The sequence below is a fragment of the Podarcis vaucheri genome (genome assembly GCF_965113315.1).
Source record: "Podarcis vaucheri genome assembly, chromosome: 5".
NCBI lineage: Eukaryota > Metazoa > Chordata > Lepidosauria > Squamata > Lacertidae > Podarcis > Podarcis vaucheri.
The window spans coordinates 93968170-93988964 of NC_138763.1; the positions used below are offsets into that span (position 1 = coordinate 93968170).

A 20795-nucleotide genomic window follows, 5' to 3' on the forward strand; every position below is an offset into this window, starting at 1 on the left:
AAAAAAAATGGAGGGAAGGAAGGAAGGAAGGACTACAGCCGCAAGGCCCCGCGGCCCCTTTTCCCGCCTCTCTCCGTCCGTAACGCAAAATGGCGCCGCCCACGCGCCGGGGAGAAAAAGCTGACGAGGTCTTAAGAGCCGGGCGGCGCGAGGTCGCCGTGCAAAATGGCGGCGCCCGCGTCAGGTCAAGCGAGAGAGAGAGAGAGCTTCCTTCCGGGCAGCAAAATGGAGCTTTTCCGTACGGAAAGATGGCGCCTCCCAGCCAGGATGGGCTTGTGCGGAGGTCGAAGAGCGGCCGTTTCTTTTTATATACTGTATATAATCACACACGCATACACACATATTTATGATATGTAAAATGAATCATGGAAATAGAAGAAAGGAAATCATTGATATTATAAGGATGTGAAATGAGTACTTTAAATTGTAAAACAAATTTTTTATATATATATATATATATATATATATATATATATATATATATGTTCTGTTTTACAATTTAAAGTACTTTAAATTGTAAAACAAATTTAGAATATATATATATATATGTATGTATAATATGTTCTGTTTTACAATTTAAAGTATTCATTTTTACATCCTTAAAATATCAATGACTTTTTTCTGTTTCCGTGGTTCATTTTATATATCATAAACCTCTGCATATTTTACAGAAACCATACCATTCAGGCATATTGCATCCATCAAAACATCAAAACTTGCATTTATCTTAATGCTGCCAGTGTTTTCAGCTGTACCCAATTATTTCCCATATATTCAATAAATGTTTTCCAATCTTCTCTAAACGTATGTTTTTCTTGTTCTCCGAGTCTATATGTTAAGTCTGCCAGTTGTGCATCTTTTGTCAACTTAAGTTGCCATTCTTGTTTAGTTGGGACCTTGCTCATTTTCCATTTGAGGCTAACGAAACACGGGCCGCTGTAGTAGCATACATAAATCACCTTTTTTGACACCTGGGAATTTCGGTCTGAATTATCCCCAACAGAAAGGACTCTGGGTTTGGGGGGAAAGTACTTTTAAACATTTTTTTCAATTCATTATGGATGAGGTGGAGCGGCTGATAGAGTGGTGCAGAGCTAACAACTTGCTCATAAATACAAGGAAGACAAAGGAGCTTGTGGTGGACTTCAGGAGACAGAAGAGCAACGTCCAGCCACTTTTGATTGATGGGTTCTGTGTGGAGAGGGTAACAACGTTCAGATTTTTGGGCACTGAATTACAAGAGGATCTGTCATGGAGTGTCAACACAAGGGGGCTTGTGAAGAAGGCACAGCAGAGACACTGCTTTTTGAGAATACTAAGGAAAAACCATCTTCCGCAGAAACTGCTTCTTGCCTTCTATCACTGTGCCATTGAGAGCGTGCTCACTTATGGCTTATGTGTGTGGTACGGAAGCTGTACTACCCAGGACAGGGTCGGGTTGTGCAGGGTTGTTAAGGCAGCAGAGAGCATTGTTGGCTGCCCACTCTCCACCTTAGAGCAGATTTATGCCACAAGGTGCCATAGGAAGGCACTGGACATAGTAAAAGATCCATCGCATCCTGGTCACTGTCTCTTCGAGCTCTTGCCGTCGGGACGGAGATACAGGACGATGAAGACAAGAACGAGCCGTCTTAAGAACAGCTTCTTCTCCAGAGCGATCTCGGCCCTGAATGGGAAGCCAGGACTTTGAAAGTCATCTAATCTCCCTTGCTGTATTATACTGTATTGTTTAATTAGTGTTTTTATGGTGCAGCCAAGTAATTTCGTTGTCCCCGAAGGGGGCAATGACAATAAAGATATTATTATTATTATTATTATTATTATTATTATTATTATTATTATTATTATCATTATCATTTCCCAATTCTCTCTTACCCTTCTACTGAAGAGTGCTGTTTCCACGGGACGCAGCAACCGTTTTTCACTTTGCTGCTTCAGAAATCTTTTGATAGGGAATGCCCTCAGTGGCTCTTCCATTTACTAATCTGTCAAATGCAGCAATGATGGTGGTGGTGTTATCAGTGCTCTTTTTTCTACAGAAAAAGGGGCTGGTACTCATCATGAAATTGTTACAGTGAGTGCCACACTTTTAACACCTGGGGGGGGGGAAGGTGCTGGTATTGCATGTCCCCTGAGAACCCCCAGAAAAAAAGCACTGATAATTATATTTATGTATGTATTCTATTTATGTATGCAAAGTGTTATGTACTGAAGTTCTCACCCTGGGCCAGCAGGGGGATACTGTAGATAGTTTTCACTCAGGTCCACATATGCAAATAAGGGATCGAAAGTGACGTTCAGTGATTGGATAGTTACAGAAAATGGTTACTGTTGCGTTCTAGTGGAGCTCTATAGAAGCAGGCTGGCTGAACCCTTCAGTTCAGTTCTGGCCTGTGAATAAGCAAGAGCTGTTTGAAGAATCGCTGTGTCGTCTGATATGTTCACCCACAACTTAACAGGTACTCTGAAACATGGTAGCCTCCAGATGTAGAGGCAGAGCATAGGAGAGGGCTAATTTTCTTTTAAAGCCATCCAAGTTGGTAGCCAGGTTGCAAAGTTCAGGTCCTAAGAGGCCATGGCAAACTTGTTTTTAAAGCAGTATTAGTAAAAATAAAAAAGAAGTAAATTTATTTACTAAGCAACAGTATTAATAAAATAATACAGGACGTAACGCATCCGTAATATAAAATTTCATAATATAAAAAAGGCTTTGCGAAGTTCCTGAGCATTAAAACACAGTTTCCCTTGTGCGTCTCGGATAGCTCCGATTGTAATATTTTGCCCTTTTAAAATCCAGAGAGAGAAAGCAGACAAACGCAAATCCAGCTTGATTTGACATTAAACCTCTGAATCGCCACAAGAATTTACAGGGTTTTTATATACCGTAACTCCTTTTTGTTGCTTTTTTTTTTTGCAGGCAGTTCACAGAGGGCTACTCTCTGTGTTACAAAGCTATTAATGTCACTCAAAAGAAACTGAACCATTTGTGCCAGGGAAATGCAAAAAAACAACAACAACCTCTTGGGTCTCTATATAAGCGGCAGACTAACAGATAATGAGTTGTATCTTCCACCTGAGGTTGACCACAAATACAACGTCTGTCTGCGTATGGGACCTTGTAGCAGCCATCTAAGCCTTCAGTGGGCATCACTTGGAAACACAGCTTTTAATAAAGGCATTTCTTAAGGAAGCGGGTGAGTGTTTGGTCCAATAACTAGCTCTAAAATGCTCTGTTCTCAAAAGTGGATTCCAAGGGGGAAATTAGCATTTCTAATTAGTTGAGGTCCCTTCTGGATTCTATCTACAATAGCCAGTCTCTTGGTTGAGACTTACTCAAGGTCAAAACACTTCTGGAAAGGTCGGTTCTGGAAAATAATAACAGTCTAAAACATATTGTCAAGTATGGGAAACAACCAAGATTACCTGGAGCTTTTAATACAGGATGGCAAATATGACCTGTAGGCATTATTGAAATTTGGTGGAATGACTAATGACTGGAATGTAGGAATTAGGGGGTAAAAGGAACAGACCAAACAGGAATTGGCAAGGAGGAGCATTATACATAAAAGATGTGTACACTTGTGAAGAAATCCATGACCTGGAGCATGGAATGACCTTAACAGACTGGAGAACTAGGCGCAAGCTAACAAAATGAATTTCAGAGGGGACAAATGTAAGGTTTTGCACTTAGGCAGGAAGAACCAGATGCACAATACAGTGGTGCCTCGCAAGACGAAATTAATCCGTTCCACGAGCCTCTTCGTCTAGCGGTTTTTTTCGTCTTGCGAAGCAACCCTATTAGCGGATTAGCGCTATTAACGGTTTAGTGGCTATTAAACGCTTAGCGGCTATTAGAGGCTTAGCGGCTATTAAAGGCTTAGCGGATTAGTGGCTAAAAGGCTATTAGCGGCTATTAAAGGCTTAGCGGATTAGCGGCTAAAAGGCTATTAGCGGCTTAGCGGCTTAGAAAAAGGGGGGGAGCAGAAAAAAAATCGGAACACTTGCAAGACGTTTTCGTCTTGCGAAGCAAGCCCATAGGGAAAATCGTCTTGCGAAGCAGCTCAAAAACGGAAAACCCTTTCGTCTTGCGGGTTTTCCGTCTTGCGAGGCATTCGTCTTGCGGGGCACCACTGTATAGGGTGGGGGACATCTGGCTGTACAAGCTGTGCATGTGAAAAGGATTTAGGGGTCTTGGTGGACCACAAGCTTATTGTGAGTCAACAGGGGGATGCAGCAAAAAAGGTGAATGCTATTCTAGGTTGCATCAAGCATCGTGTCCAGATCAAGGAAAGTAATAGTACCGCTCTATTCTGCCTTGGTCTGACCACACCTGGAATATTGTGTCCAGATCTGGGTACCACAATTTAGGAAGGATGTTGACAAGCTGGAACATGTGCAGAGAAGGATGAGTTAAGATGATCAAGGGTCTGGAAACCAAGCCTTGTAAGAGTGGTTGAGGGAGCTGGGTATGTTTATCCTGGAAAAGAGGAAACTGGCATAAGAAATGCTTCTGGCCTGCTTTATCTGGTTCTCCAATGCCTCAGTCAAATAACAGGTGATTAATGAATTTCACACACTACATACACCATTTACCTACCTCAAGAGAGCTTTCCACTCTCTAAGCCACTCTTGGGAGCCAGTGTGGTGTAGTGGCTAAGAGCGGTGGACTCATAATCTGGTGAACTGGGTTTGGTGAACTGTAAGAGTGGTTGAGGGAGCTGGGTATGTTTATCCTGGAAAAGAGGAAACTGGCATAAGAAATGCTTCTGGCCTGCTTTATCTGGTTCTCCAATGCCTCAGTCAAATAACAGGTGATTAATGAATTTCACACACTACATACACCATTTACCTACCTCAAGAGAGCTTTCCACTCTCTAAGCCACTCTTGGGAGCCAGTGTGGTGTAGTGGCTAAGAGCGGTGGACTCATAATCTGGTGAACTGGGTTTGCTTCCCCGCTCCTCCACATGCAGCTGCTGGGTGACCTTGGGCCAGTCACACTTCTCTGAAGTCTTTCAGCCTCACTCACCTCACAGAGTGTTTGTTGTGGGGGAGGAAGGGAAAGGAGAATGTTAGCCGCTTTGAGACTCCTTAGGGTAGTGATAAAGTGGGATATCAAATCCAAACTACTACTACTACTACTACTACTACTACTACTACTACTCTTCTTCTTCTTCTTCTTCTTCTTCTTCTTCTTCTTCTTCTTCTTCTTCTTCAGGGAACACTACATTTGGAACAGTGTCACTTGTTTCTGCAACTGTACATTACACCATGCGCGTGCCCCCCCAGCTTATATGTGGCAGACTTGCGTGCGACTGCGCATATGCGCAGTGCTGGGAAATAAATTTAAAATTCAATTCAAACCTGGAAATGGCAGGAGAGAACTGGAAAGTCCTCGTAGCTCACGAGGAGACCCTCCCCAAAACCCAAAGAGGACGTCAGTGAGGGCAGAGGATGTCCCAAAGATACTGGAGGAGCCCTGGGACTTTGTTTAGGCTGCTCAGCCTCCCTGTCTAGCCGCTAATGTGCAGGGTAGCAGCTGGTCCCAGAGCTTCAATTCTAGTTGTGGATATTTTTGGATACAGTACAGTATTTTTTGTCTGGATTGGAGAAAGACCAACAGAGAGGGTGTTTTGAGCGTGCTCCCTACTTACGTGATTTTCACTTAACGCTCACATAAGTGGGGGAAAGACTGTACTGTGACCTGCTTTGATTCATTATGGCAAAAGGCAAGTAAATTAAATAAAGCCTTTTTAAAAAACAACAACACCACACACACAATTTGATCCATTGTTTGACCATGTGTATTAGCATAAAACTTTCTACCCTTGTATCTCCCCCTGTTTTCTTAAATCTGAGTTCCCAAAAATAGGGGGGCGTCTTATACATGGGGCGCCTTATAGGTGGAAAAATATGGTATATTTCTGCCTCTGTAGATGTATGGGAAGCAACATATACGCTTTGGGGCCAGGATCAGATGTCCAATGTGGAGACTTCATGAAATCCAGAGGGTTCTCTTGCAATTTGTAATGCTTTTTTTTTTTACAATTGCTGACTCTTTCATCCATCACATCCAGAGGTTGGGGGTGTAATTGTGTAAAAAAAAAGCATTCTGAATATTGGGTTTGATTGGTTAAGAGGCTGGTGGCAAGAAAAGATAGCTACACTGAATTTATTCCTCCGTTCCAGTTGTGACTCATTACCTCTTGGACGCTCCATCTCAAAAGCAGCAAACTTAGGGATAAAATCCCTCCCCCTATTTTCTCTCTCGTCCTTGGGTGGGGGGGGGTCAGCATCTTGCCTGATAAAGAGTTCTGGAGAACTTGGAGGGGGGGGAATGTTCATGATTCTGCCATATTTTAGATAGTCCTGGTAGAGATATTACAGCACTGCGGCTTTGGGATTAAAACTAAGGCAAGTCTTGGTTGACTTTTCCACTGGGGTGTTGCTTCCCTCTTAAAAGTGATACCATTCATAATAAAGCAGCGATCCCCAGCCCATTGTTCTTGAAGCCTCTCCTTGAATAGAGCGCTCTGCAGCGGCGTTGCCATGGTAGAATCCTCTCCCCTTTCAGGGAAGGATAAAGAGAGCCAGTGCACATGCTCAGAGATGCTCACTAGCAGTTTGCTGCAGCCATTCAAAGAGACCATCACAAAGGCCAGGGATACACACCAGGTACTTCTATTTTATGATTTGCTGCAAAGGGGTTTCCCCCCCTGTTTTATAAAACTGAAAAGATGTCGTGCACTGGCTCATCGCATGCTATAATTTGTCCCTGAATAGCTATCGCTCGCTGTGCAAAAAATAAACGGCAAGGTAACTGGCAGGGAACAGGTGATTTCTTCTTGCCATATTTCCTTGCCGGAGCTCTTGTGATAAGCCGGCCTGCTGGGGCTGAGAGCTTCTTTGGAAAAACAGAGACAATGTTTGTTTTACGGGTGCAGTGAGAAGGCTTATTTCACCATTCCAGACAACAAAGACTTCCATGAAGCTCAAGTCACTTCTAGGCAGTGATCGTCATTCCTAACATATACGGGTAGGAGAAACCCCTGCCTTTGCAGAGAATTATAGCGAGGATTTAAATTTAATATATTGGCAAACGGCTGGTTTTAAAATGCACTCAGGTTTTCAGTCAATATTATTTAAAGAACAAAAGCTATGCGAAGTAATATGTTTGTGTTAAGCAATTTTATCCAGAATTGCAAAATTGGAATTCTTATGGCTTTTGCAGGTAGCCGTACCACTGACGGGTCGTGTGTTTTCATGCAGCAGCTGTGGTTCAGAAGCCACATACTGGAAGAACTGCCTTTGCAGTTGTTTAAATGCATCTTTGCTCTCGATATAAAATGGGGGAAATTCCAGCGTTGCCCTCTGTGCATGTCAAATGAGCATTCTTATATAACATCATCATGTATAGACGCTGCCTTCCCTCACAGCACTTCTTCATGGCTTTGGACTGTGAGACCCCCCCGCATGGCAACACATTCCATCGTTTTGCTTTGACCATTTGCGCCTGAAGAACATTCTAACAACCTTTGAAAGTTTGTGACATTTTAAAATGAGCAGCTGTCGCAGTAAACAATGCCCCTTCACATGCCACAAGAACTTCATGTATAATGTTTTTGTAACTTTAAAACTGTGGTTTGATTTTGTCGTTTGTCACCTCGAGCTTCTTATGAGGAAAGGGGGGGGTTAACAGTGTGTTAAGAAATAACTAAATAGTAGCACGCTGTTGATATTCTGGGTTTGTAAATGAATAATTGCTCAAGTATCTCAGGTGTCAAGACGTTTAGAGTTTGGGTGAGTTGCCACAGTGGTGTTTTGCTACATCGTGTGTCTGTCACAATTCCTTTCTAAAATGTTGAAAGCAAATACTGAACATGCAGATTTCCATGGATGTAGGTGGCACTCTGCTGGCTAAAAAAAAGTTAGGGTACTTTGCAGCAGAGATTATTATCCTCAAGCCCACCTGATGTTTTGGTGTCATGAAACGTTTGTGCAATGCTGAAACACATTTTCAGCTGTGTGATACTTGTACCTGTGAAATCTAACAGTTCACTTAAAAATAAATGAAATTGCACAGTGAAGTTTGTAAGACTTGACGTTTCACAGCTTCTCAGGTAATAATTTGGCCACCTGTAACAAACCCTTACGGGACGCAGGTGGCGCTGTGGGTTAAACCACAGAGCCTAGGACTTGTTGATCAGAACGTTGGCGGTTCGAATCCCCGCGACGGGATGAGCTCCCGTTGCTCGGTCCCTGCTCCTGCCCACCTAGCAGTTCGAAAGCACGTCAAAGTGCAAGTAGATAAATAGGTACCACTCCAGCAGGAAGGTAAACGGCGTTTCCGTGCGCTGCTCTGGTTTGCCAGAAGCAGCTTAGTCATGCTGGCCACATGACCCAGAAGCTGTACGCCGGCTCCCTCAGCCAATAAAGCGAGATGAGCGCCGCAACCCCAGAGTTGGTCACGACTGGACCTAATGGTCAGGGGTCCCTTTACCTTTACTAACAAACCCTTAAGAAATTTATATCGACCTACATCTTCAGGCATATCCATGCAACCGTAGACAAAGTAGCAGATAGTATAGGGCTAGACAAAATTGTAGTATTGTATTTTGGCTAAGAAACCATATGATATTTGCTTGGCCCTGTGTCAGTTATTAAATTGTTTCAGTTTCATGGATATGACTAGTAAAGGTAAAGGGTCCAGTCGTTGCCGACTCTGGGGTTGTGGCGCTCATCTCGCTTTATTGGCTGAGGGAGCCGGCGTACAGCTTCCGGGTCATGTGGCCAGCATGATTAAGCCGCTTCTGGCGAACCAGAGCAGCGCACGGAAACGCCATTTACCTTCCCGCCGGAGTGGTACCTATTTATCTACTTGCACTTTGACGTGCTTTTGAACTGCTAGGTTGGCAGGAGCAGGGACCGAGCAACGGGAGCTCACCCCATCGTGGGGATTCAAACCACCGACCCTCTGATCGGCAAGTCCTAGGCTCTGTGGCCAGCATGACTAAGCCGCTTCTGGCAAACCAGAGCAGTGCACGGAAACACCGTTTACCTTCCCACCGGAGCGGTACCTATTTATCTACTTGCACTTTGATGTGCTTTCGAACTGCTAGGTTGGCAGGAGCTGGGACAGAGCAACGGGAGCTCACCCCGTTGCGGGGATTCGAACCACCGACCTTCTGATCGGCAAGTCCTAGGCTCTGTGGTTTAACACACAGCACCACCCGCGTCCCTTTAACCCGCGTTAAATTGTTTCAGTTTCATGGATGTGACTAGAGAGGGGGCTGATTAAGATGTTTGGAATTAGCTGGGGATTTTGATGTCTTCCTGATGCTGCTCTGGATATTCGGTAGATAAAAACTTGGGTTTGCTTACCAGGATGGCCATCCAAATAATGTACTACTTCAAAATGCCACTTTGTCTCTGAATTCCTTTTTTCCCTAGTGAAGGAGGAAGACGCCACTAGCGAAATGGTGAAGTCCTGCATAAGCAAAGTGATCGTTTTAGTGCCTTTAATGCTTGTAGTTGGGCTTTTTTCTACCAAGCCAGCTGCAGCCGAAGAAGAATCAGGAACAACAATCCCTGCTGAAAGTACGTACTGCGTTCTATCTAGTCTCTCATGCCGATATCCTAAGGCTCATTTCACACAAATCACAGTTTGCCACTGGCTGCAGTTCCTTGCTTGAATATCCACTCAGTTATGATTCCAATATGTATGCTCCTTGTGTGTGTGTCTATGGTACACATGTTTGCATGCAGCTCCTAATTGATTCTGTTGCTGCCAATACAACACTGCCCAAATCCTTCAGAAGAAGTATCAGTATGCAAACAAATTTGTGAACACTGGATAAGCCAATAAGCCATAATAATAGTAATAATAATTGTTTGTTTGTTTGTTTCTACCCTGCCCATCTGACGGGGTTGCCCCAGCCACTCTGGGCAGCTTCCAATATACGGTATATAAAAACATAATAAAACATTACACATTAAAAAGCTTCCCTAAACAGGGCTGCCTTCAGATGTCTTCTAAAAGTCAGATAGTTGTTTATTTCCTTGACATCTGGCGGGAGGGCGTTCCACAGGGCGGGTGCCACCACCGAGAAGGCCCTCTGCCTGGTTCCCTGTAACCGCACTTCTCATAGGGAGGGAACCGCCAGAAGGCCCTCAGAACTGGAGGTTGTTTCTGTCGGTGCAAATTATATTACACAGACACACACATGCAGTGCTTTTTTCTGGAGGGGAACGCAGAGGTACGCATACCCCTAAACATTTTGTCAATCTAAGTTTGGCCTCATTGAGGGGAAGTATTTCAATATGAGTAGGAAAATGAGAGTACCCTCTAAACATTTTTTTTAGAAAAAAAAAGCACTGCAGACATGCATATATATCTCAAGTTATATACAAACTATTTCAATTGATTCGTATTCTTCTGTAGTAGAAGAATATCTATGGTGCCACACTCCCATGTGATGTGATAACATCATCCATAGTCTGAGTGTTGTCAGAAAAGCGATTTGCATAAGCTACAAGTCATGATCAAACCCACCGCACATCCTTATAGGCTTTCCATGTGTTTCAGCGCAAGACTCCACTGTTCTCCTGCTTGTCTTTGTTTCCCATCTATTGGCATGAAATGCTGAGGTGTTCTGCTATCCTTCCCAAGTGTCGGAATGGTCTGAAGATGAGGACTGGGGAATGCATTCTATGGCAGACCAGCTTCTTTCCGGTGGAGAGCTGGAGGAGGAAGAGTTGCCCCCCTTGTCCACAGCATGTTCAGAAGCAGAGAGAGAGAGAGAGCTTAGGAAGGAGTTACCCAGTTATGAGATAATGACAACAGAACCAGGAGGGAGGGGGCAGCTAGTTGAGACGTCACTTGAGAGCGTAGGGGACCCCCCCCCCCCCACCACGGACTCGGAAGTCTGAACGTATCAAAGAGCAAAGGCGTCAGAGGGAGCGAGGAACTTCTGTTTGGCTTCTAGGATTAGACTAGCCAACTGCCCTCCTTTCCTTGCAGAGAGCTGTGTGCTTGTGCTTGCAACATGATGCCGTAATAAAAGGACTATAAATCTATCAACTGCTCGTTAATTCTTATCTGTGCAGTTACTACAGGGAGGGGAGGACTGATACCAAGCAAACTGCTGAATTTCAGATAGGCAGAACCCTGGTTCCAGCTAATAAGAGGAGAGGTCCGGTCCTCCAGTGGATCAGGAACTGGCTAAGTTGAAGGAAGCAAAGGGTAGCACTAAAGGGACAGTTATCTAGATGGAATAAAGAATAAAGTGGAGTCCCTCACAAGGATTTGTGTTTAGACCTCTGCTTTTTAACGTATTCATAAATGATCTGGAGTTGGGACCGAGCAGTGAGATGACCAAGGTTGCGGATGTGTTCAGAGTTATTGAAACAAAAATGAGATTGCGAAGAGATCTGAAAGGACCTCTCCAGACTGAGTGAACAGGCAATAAAATGGCAAATGCAACCAGCAAGATAACAACAATAATAATTTTATTATTTACACACTGGTTTCCCCAGCCACTCTGGGTGGCTTACAGCATAGATCTAGGGAGATGGTGTGACTTTGCTACAGGGCAAGGTTGCAGCGTTTGGGACTTTTTAGTTTAGAGGAAAGGCAAGTCAGAAACACGATATAAGTTTATGAAGTTCTCCACGCAAGGCATGGAGAAAGGGGAGCGAGAGAGAAAGCCCCCCCCCCCGCCTCCTCTCTCATAACTCTAGAACTCTTAGACATCCAACGATCCAGTGTGGTGTAGTGGTTAAGAGCAGTGGACTCGTAATCTGGGGAATCGGGTTCGCGTCTCCGCTCCTCCACATGCAGCTGCTGGGTGACCTTGGGCCAGTCACACTTCTCTGAAGTCTCTCAGCCCCACTCACCTCACAGAGTGTTTTTTGTGGGGGAGGAAGGGAAAGGAGAATGTTAGCAGCTTTGAGACTCCTTCGGGTAGTGATAAAGTGGGATATCAAATCCAACGAAGCTTCACGTTGAAAGGTTCAGGGCAGATAAAATAAAGTTTCTTTTCATGCAGAGTGCAGTTAAATGATAGAACCTGCTCCCACAGAAGGTACTAATGACCACTAATCTAGATGTCTTTTAAAAAGGATTAGACAAATTCCCATGGAGGAGAAGGCTATTGAAGGCTACTTCGCCATGATGGTTAAGCTCTGCCTCCATAGCTGGAGAATACGAGTTGCTGGAGACCAGAGGTGTGCTTGAATCGTGTCCGACTCTTCGTGACCCCATGGACCAGAGGATGCCAGGCACTCCTGTCTTCCACTGCCTCCCGTAGTTTGGTCAAACTCATGCTTGTAGCTTTGAGAAAACTGTCCAGCCATCTCATCCTCTGTCATCCCCTTCTCCTTGTGCCCTCAATCTTTCCCAGCATCAGGGTCTTTTCCAGGGAGTCTTCTCTTCTCATGAGGTGGCCAAAGTATTGGAGCCTCAGCTTCAGGATCTGTCCTTCCAGTGAGCACTCAGGGCTGATTTCCTTCAGAATGGAGAGGTTTATCTTCTTGCAGTCCATGGGACTCTCAAGAGTCTCCTCCAGCACCATTAGGAACATCCTAATGGTAGCAAAAATGAGGGTGGAGGGGAGAGTCTGTGTGGGAGGTGTTGGAAATCATCACCGTGGAAGGAAATTGAGTGAAAGTACTGCCCAAAACACTTCATTTGCACTGTTATTGGAATTTTATCCTAAAACCGTGAAGCATAGCTCTGAATATATTTTACAGTTAATATTTGCTTTAAATATTAAAGGTTTTTTTGTAAAGAGGTATAAACTTGCCCTGTTGCTCTGCACATGAGAATTTTGCAGCTTTTGGCTTTGATCATATTTATCTCTTCCCAGCTCTGTGCTGGTGTCATTCTCCAGACTGCAGCAAACAAATTCAGTTGCTAAAAACTCCCAATTTTCTAACTTTTGCTGGTACTGTACTCATTTAGTTTGCATGCTCAAGTTTGGTTTTGATATTTGGGTAGACTGTTTATATTTTGCAATTCAGCTAGAGGTAGCAATTTAATTGGGCATTTGAGGCACGTGCTGTTTCTCAGATTGTGAGTCAGGGACTCCTTCCCAAATTGAGCGGAACCTGAATGTTATTTTGTGCGAAGTCATGACCCAGTGACAAAACTGCTATGTCAGGATAGTTCATGCTGAGCCCTTTGCAGACATTCTTGGGCATTGTGCAATTTTCTGCTGTGTCACAGGGACTCAAAAACAAAAGCTGAAATTGTAATGAGTATGGAAAAGCTATCGGACTCATGCTGTCTTAGGCAGATTGCCCTATATTGATACACTACATATTTCTGTGTGTGCTTTGGTTATTTGACTAAAACAGTTGTTCCCCAGCCTGGACCCCTGCCAGTTCTGATGGTTGGGGTGAATGGGAGAGGTAGTTCAGAACATCTGTAAGGCAGGCAAGTTGTGGAAAGCTGTTTTTGTCAAACCAGTGAAGTCATCAGTAGAGAGAAACTGGGTATATAGAGTGCTTTTCTCCATCTGTCCAAATACTAGGAAGTCATTCTGTGAAGTCATCCTGTGAATGTTGGAAGACTCAGGAGGTACTTCTTCAGTGCATAATTAAAACAACGGAATCTGCTGCCAATTTTAGTTGGCTTTAAATCAGACACAAACTTGGATGGCTTAAAGGAGGTTTAGACAAATTCGCTGAGAATAACGCTACCAAGCCTACTAGCCCAGACCCTATTTTACAGGGACAGTCCCGGTTTTACAGAAGCCATGCCAGTTTCTGATCTGGTCCCAGAATGCCCCGCTTTTCCTTAAAAAGTTAAAGGTAAAGGAGCCCTGACAGTTAAGTCCAGTCGCAGATGACACTGGGGTTGCGGCGCTCATCTCGCTTTACTGGCCAAGGGAGCCGGCGTTTGTCCGCAGACTGTTTTTCTGGGTCATGTGGCCAGCATGACTAAGCCGCTTCTAGCAAAACCAGAGCAGAGCACAGAAACGCCGTTTACCTTCCCGCCAGAGTGGTACCTATTTATCTACTTGCACTTTGACGTGCTTTCCAACTGCTAGGTTGGCAGGAGCAGGGACCGAACAATGGGAGCTCACCTGTCGCGGGGATTCGAACCACCGACCTTCTGATCGGCAAGCCCAAGAGGCTCAGTGGTTTAGACCACAGCGCCACCTGTGTCCTCCGCTTTTCCTTAGGACATCCCTATTTTCATTGGAGGCTTTGGAGTTACCCGACCCCCCAGACATCTGAAGGCAGCCCTGTAGAGGGAGGTTTTTTAAATGTTTAATGTTTTATTATGTTTTTATATACAAGTATGTTGGAATCTACCCAGAGCGACTGGGGCAACCCAGTCAGATGAGGGGTATTATTATTGTTGTTGTTGTTGTTGTTGACTAGGACATCCCTATTTTTATCAGGAAAATGTTGGAGGGTATGGTAGCCAGAATTGCTATATTCTACCTGCACTGGGGACGCGGGTGGCGCTGTTGGTTAAACCACAGAGCCTAGGACTTGCCGATCAGAAGGTTGGCGGTTCGAATCCCCACAACGGGGTGAGCTCCTGTTGCTCGGTCCCTGCTCCTGCCAACCTAGCAGTTCGAAAGCACATCAGTGCAAGTAGATAAATAGGTACTGCTCCGGCAGGAAGGTAAACGGTGTTTTCATGCGCTGCTCTGGTTCGCCAGAAGCGGCTTAGTCATGCTGGTCACATGACCTGGAAGCTGTACGCCGGCTCCCTTGGCCAATAAAGCGAGATGAGCGCCGCAACCCCAGAGTTGGTCATGACTGGACCTAATGGTTAGAAGTCCCTTTACCTTTACCTGCACTGTCAGAAGTGATGCGTCTCAGAGAGCCATTTGCCAGGCAACACAAGTAGGGCGAGTGATGTTGTGCTTTTGTCCTGCATGTGGACTTTTCAAAGGCATCTGGTTGGTCTCTGTGAGACGAACAGGATGGATTATGCTTGAGCTTTGGTTTGGCCCAGCAGGCTCTTCTCCCGTTGTTTTCATTTCCAATAATATTTCGTGCTTGTCTGCCAACATTTCTTCACCCTTAGGTCGCCCATGTGTTGACTGCCATGCTTTTGAGTTCATGCAGAGGGCTTTGCAAGATTTAAAGAAAACGGCATACAACTTAGACTCACGGGTAAGGCTTGTTCCTTAATATGGGCACAACGCGTTTTTGTTTCTTTTAACGCTTTTCCAAAAGAGAGCAATTGTGTGTGGGGGGGTGATCCTTCCCCCTGTCCTCTTTATCTCTCTCTCTCTCTGTTCCCACGTTAATTGTTTGTCTCTACCCCTGTTGGTGCCCATTTCTTGCTCTCTTTAGGTTCTTTTGCCCCATTGTGTGTGAACTCTTGCCCATGCCCAGAAATCAGTGAACCATCCAAAAGGTTTGAATAGTTTGCAAGCCGGCACACAACGCCAGCTCCAGAAAAAGCAAAATGTTTTAAAGACTGGTTTGGAATTTAAAGCGTTTGGAATTGAATGTGGAACAAAGTCATCTAACATGCAAGTGAGGAGGCTCGCAATATCAGAAAAGCAAAAATTCTTAGTGAGTTCCAGTGTGTTCCTCAAGACTTACCGTATTTTTTGCTCTATAAGACTCACTTTTCCCCTCCTAAAAAGTAAGGGGAAATGTGTGTGCTTCTTATGGAGTGAATGCAGGCTGCGCAGCTATCCCAGAAGCCAGAACAGCAAGAGGGATCACTGCTTTCACTGCACAGTGATCCCTCTTGCTGTTCTGGCTTCTGAGATTCAGAATATTTTTTCCTTGTTTTCCTCCTCCAGAGGTGCGTCTTATAGAGCGAAAAATATGGTACCCACCCCAGCCAAAAAGAAAACCTGTGTTGGGGGATTATTGGCTTATTTATTTATTATGTTCTGCACCTTCAGGCAAGCATGACTTTTTCTTAAACTATGTGCTTCGGTTCAACTGTTTAATATTCAGAGAAGGCAGAAGCTGAGGAAGCCCTTTGTGAAATCTGAGCAGGGAGAAAGTATGAACTCATCAACAATCTGCATGCAGTCTGTTTTGAAGCCAGTTTCCAAATAATTTAACCTGACGTGACTTTCCTGAAAGAACCTAGGGGGCATGGCTTGCTGAGGATGCTGAGAATTATTATTTGATAGCTTTGGCCGCTGCACAAAAAATAGAATCCCAAACGTTCTACAACCAGACGTCGTAAGAATTAAACAGATATAAAATGTCCATATAGCACCAACACATTGCTCTGAAAACAATAAGTAGTTCTCACAGAATGGGGGTTTCGTCTAACTCTCTGATTTCAGTATTGGTCCCCAAGCTGCTTTCAAGTACATATTCAGTTAAGCAGAACAGCAATGGTTACTATAGTTGTTAACTGGATTCAAAGTTTGCCTGGCAACAGCAGAGGCTGCAAACACACCCTCCATTGGCTGAGTGGATTACCACAGATCCCACATTTCAGCTCCCACAAATGCTGCTGGTTTGAGCTTTTCAGCTGGATTTTCACTCTTTTCCGTCCCTAAGATCAGGGCCCTGGGAATTTAATTTGTTGACTGGATGAGATCCAGAATGTGCAACTTTATTTTGTGAGGGAAGAGGAAATCAGTTCCTCATTTCAACCGCTGCTCCAAGCCCCTTTGGTCCTTTTTTCTGGTCCCGACTAAAGTGACTAAAAAGAGGATTTTCTTTTTTTAAAAAAATTAGCCATGAAAAACCTGGCCATTAGTGTAGAGCCAGGAAATCAGGCATAGGCAAACTCGGCCCTCCAGATGTTTTGGGACTACAACTCCCATCATCCCTGACCACTGGTCCTGTTAGCTAGGGATGATGGGAGTTGTAGTCCCAGAACATCTGGAGGGCCAAGTTTGGCTATGCCTGCAGTAAGTGAAAGAAGCTTCAGTCAACGCACCACCTTCCTTTTTCTCTCCTAGAGAGCAATCTTGATCTATTCTCATTTCTTTTGCACACTAACCAAGAAGATTTTCATCTGCAACACAGGATGCTATCAAGAGTTCAGAACAAACACCTTTCATGGCCTCTCTTTTCACTTAAATCTAGTGATCTTTCTCCATAAATGCTGTTCCTTGCAGGGACACTACAAGGTTCTCAAAAGGTCTGGGCCCAGGGACATAAAATTGCCTAGCATTTGCATATGCAGTATTTTGTAGAATTTGAATTTTAACCAGAGTTGTGGCTCTCCCTGGAAAATAACCACAGGTTACTGGAAAGATGAAGGAATTGGACATTGTTTCCTGGTCAAGGGTGCCAACTTTAATAAAATATTGGGAAAGAGTTGCGTAAGCCCTGCCCCCACATAACTGATCACAATTTGAATGGCAATGCTCATTAACTTTGGGAGCGGTCTGGCCCTCTCAAAAAAAATTTTAAGAGGGCCAAAGGGATCTCAGCCCCTAGGAATTGGCTCCTATGTTCCTGAACCTTCTTAAATGGTTCCTTTTTCACAATCTCTATCAATAGGTTGAATATTAGGAGGATAAAAGTACAGTCATCTAAAATAAAGATCTGGGCCTTAAATTACACAAATGTTTAAAGAAAAAAACTATACACACAGCGTATCCGATGAACTTTGTGCCCATGTCATAATTCAGTTCAGTTCACAGCAGAACCTTATTTAAGGTAGCAAAGGTGACATTTTATTTTATTTTATTGGTTGCATCCAACTAAGGTTTACTCAGAGGATTGATATTAGTGGACCTAGCAGTCACATCCATTCATTTCAGACAGTCCACTCTGTGTGAAACTTCATTGAACACCACCCTAGATGTGCTTTGCGTTGGCTGTCCGCGAGATGGGCAGACAAGACAAGCGTGCTTGCCTCAATTTTAACTCCTGCAACAAAATTGCTGACACATTCTTGGAGCTCATTTACATGATAGCTAAAGAGCAAGGGATGCTGAGTCAAGATTCGCTGCTTCTGTTATGCCACTGAGATGGTAACTTGAGGACTTCACCTTGCCTGCATTCCAAAGGAGCACATTTAGTGGGAAAGAGAGAGATCTGCCTTATCCTTGTGTCAGGCCAAGGCTCCATCGTTGCAGTAACCTTACTGTGCCCTTCAATTCAGCTTCATCTTGGTTAAATAATCAGGCAAGTGCTTAGAAGACAGGGAGAGACCCAGAAGCAGACACATCCTGTTAGCATCACAGCGCATTTGAGGAGAGCTGCATTCCGACACAGATTTTGAGGATTATTTCTGAGTAGATTTGAATAGGTTTCTGCTGCAATGCAGTTGCTTTCAGGGCTGAAAGCTCCTCTGCAACCACACCTGGAGCGAGCAGGAGACCCATCAACTTGATCTTCTTCCCCTATAGCAAAACCCTGAAATAACGCCCTCCCCACAACTGAAAATGAACAGGGTTTGTGGGCAGGGGCAGATCTCTCATTCAGCAAACTGAAACAGGGCCAGGACACCAAAATGGAAGCTCAAGGAAAATGTCATCTTTTGAGTTTACAGAAATGAAAGGATTGGACTGTAGGGAAAATGCCGCAATTCTGTTAAGAATTATTTTGGTCTCTAAATCCACAAGGACCGTCCTCCTGTCTGGTTTGGTACTTGATGCTAGCTGATTCCTTCTCGTTAAGAGTCTGTCTGGACTAGATGGGGTGATTCAGTGTGCAACTCCCTGTTGTTGTTGTTTAGTCGTTTAGTCGTGTCCGACTCTTCGTGACCCCATGGACCAGAGCACGCCAGGCACTCTTGTCTTCCACTGCCTCCCGCAGTTTGGTCAAACTCATTCTGGTAGCTTCGAGAACAGTATCCAACCACCTCGTCCTCTGTTGTCCCCTTCTCCCTGTGCCCTCCATCTTTCCCAACATCAGGGTCTTTTCCAGGGAGTCTTCTCTTCTCATGAGGTGGCCAAAGTATTGGAGCCTCAGCTTCACGATCTGTCGTTCCAGTGAGCACTCAGGGCTGATTTCCTTCAGAATGGATAGGTTTGATCTTCTTGCAGTCCATGGGACTCTCAAGAGTTTCCTTCAGCACCATAATTCAAAAGCATAAATTCTTTGGCGATCAGCCTTCTTTATGGTCCAGCTCTCACTTCCATACATCACTATTGGGAAACCATAGCTTTAACTATACGGACCTTTGTTGGCAAGGTGATGTCTCTGCTTTTTAAGATGCTGTCTAGGTCTGTCATTGCTTTTCTCCCAAGAAGCAGGCGTCTTTTAATTTCGTGGCTGCTGTCACCATCTGCAGTGATTATGGAGCCCAGGAAAGTAAAATCTCTCACTGCCTCCATTTCTTCCCCTTCTATTTGCCACAACTGTAGCAAGCATCTCCCTCATCTTCTCAATCTCCTCTCAACTCTTTCCAAGCGCACACACATGCGCGCACACACAGAGCGAGTGGCTGGCCAAAGCTCGTAAGGCTGAATGCTGACTTCTCTAATTGTCTGCTCAGCTCTTCTGCTTGCTGTTGTGTTGATAAACTCGGTTGCGTTGTACACAGTGCACATTGAGCTCCATGCAACTTGAGAAATGAAGTGAGATGAGCGCCGCAACCCCAGAGTCGGTTACGACTGGACCTAATGGTCAGGAGTCCCTGTACCTTTACCTTACCACTCAGATCCATGAATGACAAGTTTGGTTCCTTTTCTCCAGCTTCCTCGTTTGTGACAAAATGCAGGAGATTGTGATGCAATCGGTTTATGCTAAGTTTGACCCCCCCCCAACGTTTATTCCTCTCTCCCCCCCCTTTCTATTCCTACAGACGGAGACCTTGCTTTTTAAAGTGGAGAAGAGAACTCTGTGTGACTGTTTAACTGCAAATGCATTGAACTGAATACTGGAGACCCACCTAGCAGCCGCTGGTTCGTCAACAACTTTTAAGATGCTGCTGTTAATGCAGACAGATTTAGGAAATAAAATACTGCGAACATGTAAGCCTCAGGGCACTTGCGCAACTAGGTGGAGGATTTGGGTGTGATATTGATGTGTCTCTCCTGTCTGAATGCTTGTGTAATTCTTCGTCTTCACCTGTGTTGATGTCATCATGAGCTCTAAGATATTTTCCAAAGAAAGGGAAAAACTGGAAGGGGTTCTAATTTATTGCAAAAATATTAAAATATTATTTGGGGAAGCTCTGGGGTTTTTTAACTTTACATTTCCCTCCCCACACGAAAAGCAAAACACAGAGCACATCATTCTTCCTGGGATTTCTTCCCCTAACAGACACACACACATTTCCCTCTAATGTTTTAGGAAAGTCTTTTTTCCTCTCTCACATGCAAGATGGGGACCCCCGACCATAGGACGCACCTTGTTTTAGAGGGGGAGAACAGGGGGAAAAAATCTCTCCCTCTCTGCGCAGCGCCCCTTCAGTGAAATGGCAGGAGAAACGGAGCCCCTTCCATTTCTCCTCCTGCTTCGCTGAAGGGGTGCTGTGCAGAGAGGGAAAGCTGCACAGCGCCTCTCCAGCCAAGTGAAGCCAGGAGAGCAAGAGGGATTGGTGCGCACCGACCCCTCTCGCTCTCCAGGCTTCAGCAAAAGCAACATGAATGCAGGCTCCATGCTTCAGCAAAAGGAGCGCTCCCACTGCACTTCGGAGGCTTTGCATTGCTATCGCTGAAGCCATGGAGCCTGCATTCACTCCATAAGATGCACACACATTTCCCCTTAATTTTTGGAGGGGAAATAGTGCGTCTTGTAGAGCGAAAAATACAGTATGTTGTCTAACATGGTGGTTTCAAAAATGCTGGTTGCTTCAAAAATATTGTTTATACTCATGAGCAAATTATAGATAGATTAATTGATCAAAATAGTAAAACTCATATGATTAATCGATTCCAATAAGTTTGAA

At 44.5% G+C, this 20795-nt stretch overlaps 1 protein-coding gene across 1 annotated transcript; it reads left to right on the top strand.

Annotated features, from left to right (window-relative positions):
* The first annotated feature begins 6592 nt into the window (after positions 1-6592).
* NICOL1 (NELL2 interacting cell ontogeny regulator 1) lies at positions 6593-20253 on the top strand. Its single transcript, XM_082223361.1, is given in 5 exon segments — positions 6593-6658; positions 6661-6673; positions 9449-9595; positions 15045-15133; positions 19707-20253. Coding segments are annotated over 5 exon segments (372 nt in total). The 5' UTR covers positions 6593-6607; the 3' UTR covers positions 19779-20253.
* Positions 20254-20795: the final 542 nt, after the last annotated feature.